The 16,310-nt window shown below is 38.5% G+C and overlaps 1 protein-coding gene across 1 annotated transcript in view; it reads right to left on the reverse strand.

Moving 5' to 3' along the window:
- Positions 1-16,310, reverse strand: part of SYTL5 (synaptotagmin like 5) — a 249,156-nt gene that overhangs the window by 54,681 nt on the left and 178,165 nt on the right. The window contains exons 5-7 of the mRNA XM_006148891.3: positions 8,543-8,658; positions 6,679-6,784; positions 2,751-2,885 (exon numbers count right to left, since the gene is read on the reverse strand). Of these exons, the coding sequence (XP_006148953.1) occupies positions 2,751-2,885; positions 6,679-6,784; positions 8,543-8,658 (357 nt within the window). The remainder of the gene's footprint in view (positions 1-2,750; positions 2,886-6,678; positions 6,785-8,542; positions 8,659-16,310) is intronic.

Below are 16,310 nucleotides of genomic sequence, written 5' to 3' on the forward strand. Positions count from 1 at the left end.
ATTGTATGTCCCCACTTAATATATACCAAGTGTCTGCACTCTAAATGTGTATATATATATACACTGCTTCTGTGGTTATAGAGTTATAAAATTATACAAAATTATAAGACATATTTTGAACATTATCTTTAAAATTCAGTATTTTTAAACTTTGAAAGTTGTTTGTAAACTGTCAAGAACTATGGAGTATGAGCTAAAATTCTTTGCTATGTAAAGTAAATGTTTGTGGAAAAATGTAAAATAAAAACAAGTTGTAATGAAAAAAATAAATAAATAAATTTGGTAAAAAATAAAAAAAAAGAAAAAAAGAAAGAAAGAAAGAAAGAAAACGTAGGCCTCCTTCTGTCCCAACTTTGGAAAGAATTATTTTGGAATAATAGAACTCATCTTCCTATGGAATTCCATTAATGAGTCATCATTGAGATAAATGCACGTTCCAGGAAGAGGACATTTTACTCTACTGATCTCCTGAGTGTCTTTACTCTCTTAGTAGGAAAACATTGTTCTTGGCATGCTTAAGCCTAAGCACCCTGAAGACTATATTGTGATTTTCTGTAAACCATTTCAGATATTTACAATTTAAAAGATGAGATCAACTTAGGGACTTTCTCTCAGTTTACAAAAGGAACAAGAAACTTCTGGATCAATATTCAGTAAAATATGCCCATATAAATTTGTACCTTTATGGTTATTTATGCTTAGAAGTAGATAAAACACAAGGAGTATACTCTGGTAGATAGATTCTAGAATAAGGGTATAAGCATCGTGATCTTGGAGATCACGATGCTTATCTTTGTTGAAGAACTGTAAGACAAATAAGTTCAAATGTGCATATATACATATGTGTGTGTGTGTCATTTTATTTTAAAATTTGCCAGAAGGCACATGAGCTCACTAGAGAGAGACAGAGGCAGAGAGAAAGAAAGGGAGAAAGTATCTCCCATGGGGGTGGCCATGCTGCAAACCCTTCTTTATTTCTCCTTTTGGGATTTTGGGCAGGCACACACATGTGCCCAGAGTGTTTTTTCAACCACCCAGTCAAGAACTTGAATCATGCAGTCAGCTATTTGGGATCCAGCTGCTTTAATCACCATGCCACCAGTTGGACCCGTTTATCTTTTTAACAAGGAACTCTGCCTTTCCTCTTTTTTATAAATATTGCCTTGTTTAAATGTTAGCCTGAAGTATAAGCCAAGATAGCTCATCCATAGAGTCCCCAGGAGGCTGACTGCAAAGAGCAACAGTAAACTAACCGTTTATTGTCACTAAATAATTTTGATTACTACTGTCTGAGAGTCAGGGTCCCAAAAATCAAAAACAAAAAATGGAATTTGTTTAGGGTGTTCATGGGACATGGCACAAGGCTACCTCATAGGAAACCAAATGAAACTCTTTCAATGACAACGGCAACCATAGCTTAAATTTTTAATATCATAAAAGGAATTTATCTGTATTTTTGAAAATTAGAAAATACTACCTACAATGATGATCTTTTGATAGCAGATGATAAATGATTTATGCTTCCTTACATTATTTTTTTGTCTGTTCAGTTTCATGTCAAGTGACACTTGACTTACAGGAATGCTACAGGGAAAAAAGAAACAGGTATGACCAGTCACCATAAAAAAATATACCAAGAGTGCACCCTCTAAGGAAATTTTCTGGTCCATTTTCTAAAATGGATTATAGGAGGGAATGCAACACTGCTTGCAGAACCTATGAAAAAAGAAAGTCTGCCAGTTTTACTCTCTGGCTTAGCAGAATTCTGCAGCTCCAAGAAAAACAAAAGGGACTTAACATTTGGGCAAACAAGTGAAACATGAAGGAAGATCTGTCTTCTCATCGTAATACACTAATCATAAAAATAAGCCTTGACTTATGCCCAACAGGTAAAGTATATCAAGCCTGATATGAAATGACTATGCTCTTGGCTATCCTTTTTATTTCTCTTTACTTTTCTTGATAAGTGATAGCTGTGTGCATAGGAAATTCTCACTTAGCCCCACTGATAACCAATTAGAGGACATGAACTAGAAGGCGATAGAATTTATGGAAAATTATCTGAGGCAATTCAAATGATGAAATTATTCATAATTTTTTAGACACTGCAAAGAATGTATGTGACACTCAAAGTTTCTTTTTTCTGTCTTTTTGAGATTTTTGGTATAGGGCATGTACGCTCACTGGAGAGACAGAGAGAGACAGAGAGATAGAAAGCGAGAAATCATGCCCCAGAGGGGATGGCCATGCCACAATCCCTTCTCCTCCATTCTCCTCTCGGGTTTTTAGAGAATGCACACACATACACCTCGTGTGAGTTTCAAGTCAGTAGGTCCAGGACTTGAACCGTGCGTGGTCAACTATGTGGGAGTCCAGCATCACAACCACTATGCCACCTGCTGGCCCCATAGTTGTTTCTGTTTCACCTTAAACAGAAAGAAACTATTAAAAACAATCTATGAAAAGAGTTTACTTACCTTCTCCATCTCCATTTGAAGTGCAGTCCTGAGTTCTGAACACAAAGTTACTGGAATCATCTGCAGGTGACACAGACAATTCCAGTAGCTGTAATTCCAAAAGGAAGGTGTTTGCCATTTCAATTAAAAAACAGAAATCCTCCAGATTTTTCATATTATGTGTTCAGAGTTCTCAAAGTGGTACACTCCACAGATACCTAGAAGTCCTTTAGGGGTAGAAATACATCATCCTGTCTTCAGATGAGACCATGGTCCAATCTGTATGTCTCTTACCTGTCTGAACCAGGGGCTGACTTTAAACTCCGAAAATTTTGACTGTCTAAGTCCAAGCTATAGCTCCGCCCACTTTCAATTTTTGGAGTTATAATTTCTCCTCTGGTTGCTGATCTGAATTTGCTAAGAAGAAATCTGAAATTAAATACATAGTTAAAAGTAAGATAAGAAAGAAGGCATTTAAAAATATCATTTCAAGAATGCTATCTTTAGTAACAATAAATATTTCTTTAGTAAACCAGCCTTGAGGGACTGAGAGGTTCTTGGGAATTCCTTGTGACTCTGTAGTACAGTGTCAAGGGTAGTAATTAATGGAAGAGGTTATGACATTCTCCTAAGACTATACCACTTGCTGGTAAGCAAGGGCTCTATTCCTGTTAAGAAGAAGCTCACCTACTTTTTTTTTTGTATTATTGTTATTTTATTTTTTATTATTTTGTTTTATTATAATTACCAAAGGGCATAGGGAATTCCTTGTGACTCTGTAGTACAGTGTCAAGGGTAGTAATTAATGGAAGAGGTTATGACATTCTCCTAAGACTATACCACTTGCTGGTAAGCAAGGGCTCTATTCCTGTTAAGAAGAAGCTCACCTACTTTTTTTTTTGTATTATTGTTATTTTATTTTTTATTATTTTGTTTTATTATAATTACCAAAGGGCATATGCTCTCTTCAGAGAGAGACAGAGGGCAAAGAGAAGAAAGAGAGAAGGCACCAACCCATGGGATGTAGTCATGTCATAGTCCCTTCTCCTCCATTTCTTTATCCTTTTGAAATTTGGGGCATGTGTACACACATGCCAGGTGTGTTTTTTAAATTGCCAGGTTGGGATTCGAACAGTGATTGGCCCTGTGGAGTCTGGTTCCCTTAACCACTAGGCTAAGGACTAGCCCAAGATCATCTACTTTGGAAATTCACGACTGTTCCTTGAGAATGGAAAAGTATTGCCTGGGCTGGGACTCTTTTTAGGGATACTGACAATAGGGAGCTTGAACACACCTTGCTCAGAAAGGGGAGCTAGCACGATCCTCTGTGACACATTGAGGTAGCAACTTCTCAGACTGCAGCTCCATAAGAGCAGCAACTCTGCCTCCCTTTTTCCCTGCCAGATCCCCTGAGTTTCAAACAATGCCCAGCACATATAGGGACACAACCAATTCCTGTGGACTCAGTGATTAAGCTCATGTGATAGAAACTATCTTCACGTCTTCCATGACCTTTCTCCCTGAGGCAATCAAGTTTGAACGATGAATTTGTCTCATGTTGGATGTAAACTGATTGCATTTCCATTTCACTAAGTTATCTGGAACTTAAGCAGTAACAGCTTCTTAGGAATCAAGATTCAAATCCTGGTCCTCAATACTCAGTGCCCAAGACATGTGTGTTTCCAAATGCACTTTAATAAAAAAAAAAAAACTAATGCTGTATTCTTTTGTGTGTGTGTGCTCTCATTGAGAGATACTACCAGTTCGTTTACTTTACAGTCTACAGTTTTAAAGGAGAAAAAATGGACCCCAGAGTTACTGGAACGATCTTAATAGAATCTACCAAGTTGTCTCTATTTCAAAGATCCTTAGAAGAGTGTCATTGTCAAAATGTCAGAAGCTTCGATCTACTGGAAAATTACATTTTTTGGTGAGGACAGCACTTCATATGTCTATCTAGGTTGCTCTAAGAACCACCTTGTTCATGTTCTCACTTCTGTACCTCTGTTTAAGGTGTTTCCTCTGCCTAAAATCACTCTTCCTCCCTTTTGATATCCTGAACTTCATCCATTTTTTCAAGCTCCTCATATAGCTCCACTTACAATGTGATGTCTTTCTTGATGGTTCCTGTGCCCTTCCAGCATTTATTATCTAGTCACTCATTCAATACTTAATCATGTATTGCATTATGACAACTCCTGTGGGTAATTAACACTCTGTCTTGATTTAGAAAGACTTTCAGGCAGCTCATATGACCATATTATCATTTCCCGAAATTATTTTATACTTATTAATTTTTCAGGTGTCTTCTTTTTCTGCTCAGCTAGACTTTATATTTATTGGAGACCAAGAACCATCAGACCCTAGTTTTGATCTGATAGGGTTCAGTCTAGTGCTAGGATGATTTGAACGCTTCAGAATTTGTATAAATCATCATGCTAGTAAGTTAGTTATGATTTCCCAGTTCCAGGTCCACTATCCCGTAACCTGTTCCATGATGTCTAGTCTAGGATCTGCAAAGTAAAACTACTAGAAACACTTGTTCAATCAAGTCATTGACTGTTTATGATAACCCAGGCACCATGGTAAATACCACAACACAAAAGCAAAGATGCCATTGGTCCAGCACTAAAGGAGCTTATATGATCAAGAATGTGTGGCAGGGAGGTGACTGATTAGAGTGTGATGTGATGAGTGATGCACAGGCATGAGGCTTGTAGAAGCCCTAAGGAGTGATAAATAGGTTCCACTCAGTAGGAAGAATCAATAAATAGGATACTGAGAATACTCCAGGCTATCTTTCCCATTCATCTCTGCTAATTAATGAGGACATGGTTAGTCAGGAGTGTTTGACTTACATGATATTTGGATTTTATTCCCAGTCCCAGACCTGGTTTAGGATTCAAAAAACAAAACAAAACAAAAAGACAGACTTTTTATAGAGCCAAATAAAGGCTCATCAGACATTGTCAGCCTCTCAGGTGGCTTCTGGATTTTTTTAAATTTATTTATTTATTTATTTATTTTTTTGCTATAGGGAGCGTGCGCTTGCCAGAAAGACAGAGAGACAGAAAGCGAGAAATCACCCCCAGGAGGGATGGCCACGCCACAATCCCTTCTCCTCCATTCTCCCCTCGGGATCTTGGGCACACACACACACGTGCCCGGCGTGAGTTTTAAGCCACTGGGTCTGGGACACAAACCACGGTCGACTACGTGGGAGTCCAGCGACATAGCCATTATGCTAAGTGCTGGTCCCAGGTTGGCTTCTGTTGAGAGAATGAAGCAATACTACCTGGAAAGAATCATAAAGTGACTTGGTATATATTAGAACTCTCACTGGCTCGAACACATAAGTTCGCAATAGCTGCCTGAGAAATAAAGATTGTAAAATGCAGGGCTGTGAAACAGCAGTTTGTGTTTTGGTCCTCATAGCCTGCATTTTTGGAGCTACTTTATTCCTTTGACAGTAGTTTCTTGCCCACAGTTTCCCAGTGCCTTCTTGGGTCTTTCCCCTCTATGTACCTTTCATTGCTATTCTCAGCACTTGACACATACATACGCTTTTTGGCCAATGTGATTTTTTTTTCCCTTAAGGAAGCCTTCATTTTAAACAGGAGGTATAATGTCTTAAGCTCAATTAATATATCTGTGGATTGGATCTATTATAAATTAGCACTCAGGCTGACACTGTGAAATAAAGGCACTGTCATTCAAGATTGGTCCTGACATGAAACCTTCTGAGCTCTAGAAGCAATGGGAACTAGGGTGGCAAGTGGCGTGGTGGTTAAGGGCACAGGTCTCCCACATCGCCGACCATGGTTCAAGTCCCAGACCTCATGGCTAGCTTTCTCACTTTTCCTTTCTCTTTCTCACTCTGTTCCTCTCTGGTCAAACTAAAATAAATAAATAAATAAAGTTAAATAAAAGTTATTAAAAAAAAAAAGAAGTAATGGGAATCATTTGGTGTAAGACCAGTTATGTCAAATGAGAATGTATGAAAAACTCTTGCCTTCTTAGGTCAGAGGGGAAGAACTTTTCAAAGAATGAAGGTAACTAAAACTGCATTTTCCAAGGAGAATGATAAGAAAGTGTTACCTAGGTTGAGTCTCTAACCTCCTCTGGGTCACTGAAGTGACAGTAGACTTACAAAACTAAGGAGTCTTTATGTCAGAGATATCTAAAATAAAAGTGAAAACCCCTTGGATAGGCTGTGTCTTACCCCTTTCTCTTGGGCCCATCATGGCTGGCCTTCTGCCCAGAAGAAGGTGAAGTGTCTGACTTTTCGGCATCCTGGCGGTTTTGCTCTTGGCTTTGTAAGTCTTCAGCTTCTCATTAGAAAACAATCAGAGGAGAAATTTACATAAAAAATGGCCAGAGACAAGAGTAAATTTCTATTCTGCATTTACTTTCCTATATTAGCACAAGATACAGGAGTTGATGATATTTGGCAATGCTGTTCTCATCCAAAGTTTCTCACTAGTACAGTTATTTCTAATTTGTGGAGTATTCTAAAGTTAACTGAGGACTAAGATCTGAACTCATCTGTGGGAGGTTTGCTGAGATAAGCTTTCTAGAAATGACTACACTAGAGGAATGAATACATCATCCCTCTACTGATATTTTTAGGGCAGAGGAGCCTGGGTTCATGAGAACTCCAAATCCCTAGAGACTGAGTTCTATCATGAGGTTATAAAATGATGCCCTAATTTCTGAGCACATGACCAGACTTCCTAGGAGGGTAGGCACCTATACACATACCTTACGACTTGAGAGTCTATATGCTGGAAGGTACTGAGGTTTGAGCAGAGGAAGAGGCCATAGCTGACAGCTTAATTCTAACTCTTTGTCTCTCAGAGAAATCAGACCTGATGTTACTCATTGGAAAAAGCCCTTCCTAACTATGCCATGCCCAGAAGTAGAACCAGAAATAGTTCTAAGTCTCTCAGTCCTACCAGACTTAAAACTAAGGATCTTTGTCTCCTGTGTATGAAGGATAAGATACCCTAGGAACAGGCCAAAAGATGCCTGCTCCACCTTAATCAAACTGCACATGACGAATATGTTCTCAAATGCACATTTCACTTAATATTTAACCAATTAAATTGTAGTTTGAATGCACTGAAAAGTTTTCAAGGTGGTGGGGGGGGGATTATCTGCATTATCTACATTTGGTGCCAGTATGATAACTCTTCACTGATGATACTGTTTTGTTGTTTTTGTTTGTTTTAATTTGACAGAGGGCATGTGCACTTGCCAGAGAGATAGAGAGAGAGAGAGAGAAATCTAGATAGCACCATACATGGAGCATGGTCACACAACAATCCCTCATCCTCCACTTCTCCCTCCTTTTGATATTTTTGATACACACACACACACACACACACACATGCACCCAGCATAATTTTCAAGCAGCGGCGTCCAGCATCTGAACTGCGCAGTTGGCAATATAGGATACAGCCTTAACCACTAGGTCAAGGGCTGGCCCAAGTGATACTGTTCTATGCCTTTTAGGCTACTTAACCTTTCTGACTCTTGTCCATTAAATGCCATTTATTTCCCATCTCCCTGTCATTATGACAACCAGAAATGTCCCCTTGCATTTACAAATGCTGTTGTTTTGTGGCAGGGCATGGTGCACAGTTATCAATCCTTGGATTAGGACCACTGGATTAGAAAAAGTACTACTTGAAAAAATCTGAAATAAAACTTGTTGAAAAATCAAGAGTTGCTTTCACAACGTGAATCACTTAATTGATCTGGTTTATGTTACTTCCTTAAATGTTTAGAAAAATATTGGAAGTGCATTCATGAAAAGAACTAAATGTAATGAGGATAAATGGGCTTGGGCTCCTTTAAAAACCTCAATGTGTCATATATATGGAAAATCACTATGAATCTTATTTTCTACTGACTTCCTATTCCCTTGCATAAATTACAGATTTAAGTCTCATGCTACCAGATTATAAAATGACCCAAGGGATTCCAAAAATTCAACTGTGTTCATTTGTTACGTAACTTAAGGTATTTAGCTCACCAAAATGAATGTAAAAACATTTTTAAAAACAAATAATTGCTTTAATTACCTGGACTTCTTCTTAAGATGGATTGTCGGACAACATCAGTGCCCAGAACATTGACTTGCTTGAAGCGCTTTGCCTTTTCTTCATAAAACCATTCACCAGTTATAACCCTTAGCTGCCTACTCAACAGAAAAAGAGGTAACATTGAAATTTGATTATTTAGCCACATCATTAACTCTCAAAAATTACTAATTAAGTAGAAATAGCCAGTTATTTATAGAATCCATGTCAATCTCTGAAATATTTTATGGTGATAAAAATGGCCATTGCTAACTGAATATATACTATCTGCTAGGTATTTGCTAATTGTTCTTCATAGTTTGTACATTTTGATCCACATAGCAACCTTGGGTAAACATTATTATCCCCACTTTTTAGAGGAGGAAACTGAGACTTAGAGCAAAAAATGATGTGGCTTACATCACACAGCTGGTAAGTAGTAGAACCAGGAACCCATTCCAAACATTCTGGTCCAGGGCTCAAGTTAACCACTGCCCTAGTGGTTGAATAATCCTTAATGTAAGCCATGGAGGAACAATTGAAGGTTTAGAATGACCAAGGGGCCATGATCAGACTATTTTAGAAATATCCTTTGATGTAACACTGGCACTAGGTTAGAGTGGAGAGAGAATAGGACAAAGGAGAGGTTGGACAAAGGACAGGTTGGTCATTGCAATAGTCCAGGAGAGAGATGATAAGACCTAGGCTAGGGCAATGGTAAGATTAAGAGGGGAAAAAAAAAAGAAATAAATTCAAAATGCAGGTAGAACTGCCTGTCTGGATTTTTGATCAATTGAGTGTTAAAAGAAAAAAGATGGAGACTTAAATGGTCATATTTATTTTTGAAGCTTCTCCTGCAATGGCTACAGAAAATCATACTCTTTCATTCTTCCCTCTTAAAATGTCTGTAATCCTTTTGTCTGTACTATTTCTGTGACCTTCAGCATTTTCTACTTTGTTTTAGAGTTATTTTTACCCAGGCTCTCTCATTTCTATTAGGCTGTAAGCTCTCTGAGGGCCACTCTGTCTAATTCATTTTTCTCCCTAGCTCCTAGAAGAAAGTCTTTCACAGACTATGCTCTCAATTAACATTTTTAAGTGAATGATCGATCGACTCTGATTCCAACATTTTAACACATTACCATTCTTTTGCACCCTCACGACCCTCATTAATATTAGTGACATGAGGCTAGTAGCCTTGGCTGTGCTGTTCAATATTTCTAGGAGCAATAATTGGCACTGTGCTCAGTAAATATTTGTGGAATGAATTAGGATAACTAGAATTTAACCTATAGCAGCTGTGCTACTATAAAATACATTTTCAGGCTTATAACAAGGATTTTAACATCAGTGCAAGTAACTGATGCTAAATATATCTCTAATTAAAATGAATAAATTGTTTTCACTGATTAGATGAGCACTATTGTCCCAGCAAAACTATGCTACGTGTTCTGAGAATGGAAAATAGGTCTGTGTGACTACAGTAAAGGATCTGTAGAGGATCACAGTGGAAACTGAGATTGAAAGGTAGGATTAGGGTCGTGTAATGGAAATCTTTGAATGTCACACTAAGGAGCTGGCTACAGTGTCATTATGGAGAAGTCTGGCAGTTTTTCTAAACTTCAGATTGGATCATATAATCTACTGGATCATTCTGAAAGTTGTGATGCATTTTTGCACAGAAAAATATGTCATGACTTTCCTGACGACCTAATATATAGTCTTTGGAGAAGTATATGGAGAAGAAAGAAACCAGTATCAGGTAGGCCAACTACGAAATTACCTCAACAGACAAGATAGGAAACGACAGAGATGTGAATCAGGGTATCATGGATGTGGGCGGGGGGGGGATATACATACTTGGGCCATTGAGGATGAGAATCAGCAAGAACTGGTGACAAGTCTGATATTGCGGCTGAAGAAAGGCAACTAAGAGTAAAATAGAGATTTCTTGCCCAGAGTATTATATCCATGAGGTTTAGTAGCTGATTGGATTTGGAAATCAACAATTGGGGCCCAAATACAAAAATCACTCCAGAAAAAAAGAGTTCAACTTTGTTACCAGCAGTAATTAACCTGAGATCCTGCTTCTGAATGTAAAAGATAAAGGAATATTACAGATGAAACACAGTTCTATACTGGACAAGTGAAAATGTTAACCTTGGAGAAAACTATTCACTGAAAGTGGACACCATAGCACATACACCTCAGATTTACTCCTAATTGGCTGTTGAGAAGCAGACTATCAGAGTAGCTCCATAACTCTACAAAATATGCTTATAGAATAAGTCAAATCTAAGTAGATCTAACTTACTAAAACCAAAAGTTTGAAGAGGTTAAATTAGTTCTAGATAGAGTTCAGACAGTAATACAGTAGTAAAATGTGACACTCTGTGAGGCTAACCCACATAGAAAAGTTCCAGGTTTGTGTCTGATGACCTCCATAAGTATGCTGTGACCATGCATGCCCATGATCCTTGGACTGACTGAAACTAGGGGTGGATCATAGCATCAAGACTCTGTTGAGGATGCTGTCTCTCTTTATGTGGTTCTCATTCTCCTCTCTCTTGCACATAGAAGAAAGGTTTTTCTTTTCTTTTTTTTTTCTTTTTGGCTATAGAGTGCATGCACTCGCCAGAAAGACAGAGAGAAATAGAGAGACAGAAAGTGAGAAATTGCCCCCCAAGGGGAATGGACATGCCACAATCCCTTCTCCTCCATTCTCCTCTTGGGATCTTGGGCATGCACGTACATGTACCTGGTGTGAGTTTAAGCCACCCTGTCGGGGACTAGAACCATGGTCGACTACATGGCAGTCCAGCGACATAGACATTACGCCAACTGCTGGTCCTGAGAGAAAGAAAATTTTAAAAAATAAAATAAATTGGGCTGACTCTGTGGCCTGCCAGTTGTATCTCACATGGCCAACCATATGGCTGGACCCAGTAGATTGAAAAACACACTGGGCACATGTGTATGTATGTCCAAAATCCCAACAGGAAGAAGAGATGGAGTAGTAGGAATTGTGGTGTGACTATTCCTCATGAAAGGAGTTTTCTCCTTTCCCTCTGTCTCTCTCTGGTGAGTGAATGTGCTTGCTTCCAGCATGAAATAAAATAATAAAACAAAATAAACTATTTCTGGATATATCTCAAGTGAGCTATAGCATATATCTCTATTTATATTAGAAATCCAGTCATAATTATGGTATTCTAAATGATACAGATGTACCCTCAATATTACTCTCCCTTGGCTATTCAACCAAACATGAATCTAGGTACTAATGGTATTGGATTTTGCAGACTGAATTAAGTTACTAATCATTTGATCTTAAAATAGCAAGATTATCCTGGATTATCCATGTGGGCCCAAAGTAATCACGTGAGCCTTTAAAAAGAGAGGACAAGAAGTCAGAAGAGACTCAACAGATTGGGAAGCTAAAAAAAGACTTGTGCTGAGAAGGCTCTGAGACGTAAGGATCCACAGACAAGAGAGGTTTCCAGGAACTAAGGGAGGCTTTCAGCTAACAACCAACAAGGAAATAGGGACTTCAGTTACACAGCCACAAGAAACTGGAGTCTGTCCACAGAAAATGAACTTGGAAGTGGATTGTTCCCAGAGCCTTGTCCTAAGAGCTCAACCAGCCAACACCTTGACTTCAGCCTTACGAAGCTACAGCAGAGAAAAAAGCCAAGTCAACACAAACTTCTGAGCTACAAAACTGTGAGATAATAAATTTGCATAGTTTTAAACAGCTCAATCTGTTACAGTAAAAATAGAAAGCTACTATAACAATTAAACAGAAATGTATTACTTCTAACATTCAACTCAGGAAGCTGCATATAGTTTGTAAATATATAAATAAGGAAAATTCAGAAACACAACTAGGCAGGAGGAAAGCACAAATGGCCAATAGACCAAATTTACCCCACCACCTATTTGATAGGGCTCACAAAGAAAAAAATGTTTTTGTGTTGTTAAATGGTTGAAAAAAATCTAAAGAAGACTATTTGTGACATGAAATTCAAAATTCAGTGACCATAAAGTTTTATTGGAAGATAGCAATGCTTATTTATTATCTGTCAGCTTTTGCACAACAAATGTAAAGTTGTGTAGTTACAGCTATAGATCAGATGGACCACAAAGCCTTAAATATATACTCTCTGGTGTTTTATTATTATTTTTTTAATCTTAGCTATTCTGACTGGGGTTAGGGGATATCGCATAGTGGTTTTTATTTGCACCCCCCTTATGATAAGTGATGCTGGCTATTTTTTCATATACTTTTTGGCTGTTCATATGTCTTCCTTAGAAAGTTCAGCTCATTTGCCCATCTTTTTATTGGGTTAATTTTTTTTTTCAGGTAACCTATTTGAGTTCCCTGTATATTCTGGTTATCAGTCCCTTATCTGAGGTATAGTTTGCAAATATACTCCTCATTCCCAGGGTTGTCGATTCACTCTAATTATTGTTTCTTTTGCTGTGCAGAAGGAGCTTTAATTTTATTTTATACATTCAATCACTATACATCATTTAGCTTGTGGAGAGAATTTACTCAACATGAAATCCACCTTAGACCAGTCCAGTTGAGAATACTATACATGTTATCATCAACAGTTAAAAAAAAAAGATAATAGGTCATTTCTGTGTTCCACAAATATCTAATGCTTTTATGTCCTCCAATCTTTCAGTCTCTACCATAGAGTGCAGACAGTTGGTGTATGTTAAGTGGAGACATAAAATGTCTCTCTTTCATAGCCTGGCTCTACAGGAGTTTGTTAATCTGATGTAATCTCACTTATCTATTTTTGGGATTATTGCTTGTGCTTTAGGGGTTTTATGTTTATTTAAAAAGAAAAAATAAGGCTGGTCTCATAACCTGGTGTTTAAGGGAAGCTGATAGTGCATGGTCAATTGCAGTTCAAAATCGGGTCCCAGTGGTTTGAAAAACACGCTGGGCTCAGGTGCATGCCTGCCTAGCATCACAACTGGATAGAGAAATGGAGAAGGGACTGTGGTGTGTGGTGTGATCATGTCCCACTGAGGGAATGCTTTCTCTCCCCCCACCCTACTACCACCCCTGTGAGCTCACATATCCTCTGGTAACTTAAAAAAAAGAAGAAGAAAAAAAAAGAAAAGTTTGTTGGGCCAACCCTATAGCTTAGTGGTTAAGGAAGCTGGACACCACATAGCTGACTGCGGTTGAAATCCTGATCCCAGTGGCATAAAAACAAAACAAAACAAAACATGTCCTCCTTTTCTCTCAGTCTCTTTCTCTCTCCCTCTCAGAAGTGCATGTACCCTCTGGCAATTAAAAAAAGAAAGGTTTGTCAATATCTGTAATAGGGAAAACAGTTTATACAGATATAAGAAAAAAGTGGAATAATATAATTTAGTGATTGAAAAATATCCAATAGTAACATATCCATGTTTTAGTTCTTTTTTGTTGTTGTTGTTGTTGTTGTTATGTTATTTGAATAAGGAGGATAAGTGAGTACAAAACTAACATCTAGTCTACATGTCCCAGGGAATGGGCCTTATCACCTTTATCCCATACACCTGGAGCAGACAACACCTAACACAAATAAGATTTTCTCAGAATTGTTAGTCATTATCTCTTGCTATCCTTCAGAGAACAATAACTATAAACTTGTATTTGTTCAACTCATGTATGCACTTGAGTCATTTGTCATTTCAGAGCTCTGTAACAACAAAACAATCTCTTGGGATTATGCCTTTTATCACTTTCTCAGGTCCTAGAGGTAGACAGAAGGCTTGGTAGAATAGGAAAGTGCATACTAGGCACCAAGTAATGTGCTAGGCAGTTTATTCATGATATATCTAATCCTTACTATAAGCCACGACATATCTGTTATTATTCTCAATTGAAAGACAAGGGGGGCCAGCAGTTAGCGTAATGGCTATGTCGCTGGACTCCCACGTAGTCGACCGTGGTTTGAGTCCCGGACCTGGTGGCTTAAACTCATGCCAGGCACGTGTGCGTGCGTGCCCAAGATCCCGAGAGGAGAATGGAGGAGGAGGGATTGTGGCGTGGCCGTCCCCTCTGGGAGGTGATTTCTCACTTTCTATCTCTCTGTCTCTCTCTGTCTGTCTGGCGAGCACACGCATCCTATAGCAAAAACCTCTCCAAAAAAAAAAAAAAAAAGAAAGACAATGAAGCTAACTATCACATGGGTTAAATAATTAGCCCAAAGCTATAAAGACATTACGGTAGAGACAGGATTTATGCTGAAAGCCCATACCTTTAACATCTGGCAAACTTGTCAGTAAAAATCTCAAACTTGTTAGCTATACAGCCAGACTTTGAGGAAGGATGAAAACCTATAGACCCCAAGGAACAATGCATAATATTTCACCTGATTGCTTGTAATGGTGTGTGTGTGTGTGTGTGTTGTAATAGAATGGTAGGAATAAAGGAGAGGTGAAAAAAGAAAGAAAATAAATATGACATCTAGTATAAAATACATCCCTTTCTGCCACATTAATCTAGTATTTGGGGGAATAAAAGGCTCATCATAGACTGTTGCCTCTAATTCGTACTCTGAAGAATGAGTTTGACTGAAATTCACAATGGTTTATACTCATTATTAGTGAATAATGACTGCTGTGTATTCAGAATTTGCAAGGCTCTGATTTTCTTTCTTTTTTAATTTTCCAGAGGGCATGTGCACTTGCCAGAGAGACAATGAGAGAGTGAGTGAGAAAGCAGTCCCGTGGGGAATGGTCACACCATTACCCTTCTCCTCCATCTTTTTCTGCTTACAGGATTTGGGGGCATGCACATGTGCCTTGTGTATTTCTCAAGCCAGTGAGCTCAGATGTCAAACCACTTCATCTGTCACGTGGAAGCCAGACACTTTCACTATGCCATGGGGAGGCGTGGCCTTTTTTTTTTGAGAGGTTTTTGCTATAAGGCGCACATGCTTGCCAGAAAGACAGAGAGAGACAGAGAGAAAGTAAGAAATCACCCCCCCAGGGGGGATGGCCATGCTGCAATTCTTTCTCCTCCATTCTCTCCTTGAGATTTTGGGCATGCATGTACATGTGCCCGACATGAGTTTCAAGCTGCCAGGTCCAGGATTCAAACCACAGTCAACCATGTGGGAGTACAACACCTTAACCGCTATGGCACCTTCTGTCCTTTTAAAGGTTGTACTTCAAAAAGGTGATAAAATAGATCTGAGATATAAAAAGAGAATGGTAAACAACCAAATTGTTAAAACATAGATTAATCTAAGTAAACACTGTTATATAAATAAAAATTATATTTAGGGGCCGGCAGGTGGTGTGGTGGTTAAGAGTGCTGGATTCCCATGTGGCCAACCGCGGTTCGAGTCCTGGACCTGGAGGCTTGCTTTCTCGCTTTCCCTTTCTCTTTCTCTCTGTCTCTCTCTGGTCAAAATTTAAAAATGATAATAACAAATGGAAATAAATAAATAAATATTTTTAAAAATTATATATTATTGGTTGGATTAAACAATAAGGTATGTCTAAAACACAGGACAAATATACATGCTGACCAAGAAGAAAATATTTGGAGTTTAAGAATACCAAATTCCTGGGACCAGCAGTTAGCGTAATGGCTATGTCACTGGACTCCCATGTAGTTGACCATGGTTCAAGTCCCGGACCTGGTGACTTAAACTCACGCTGGGTATGTGTGCGTGCAAGCCCAAGATCCCGAGAGAATGGAGGAGAAGGGATTGTGGCATGGCTATCCCCCCCCCTGGGGGGGGGTTTTTTTGTTTTT

Source organism: Tupaia chinensis, unplaced genomic scaffold (assembly GCF_000334495.1).
Source record: "Tupaia chinensis unplaced genomic scaffold, TupChi_1.0 Scaffold000248_2, whole genome shotgun sequence".
Taxonomy (NCBI): domain Eukaryota; kingdom Metazoa; phylum Chordata; class Mammalia; order Scandentia; family Tupaiidae; genus Tupaia; species Tupaia belangeri.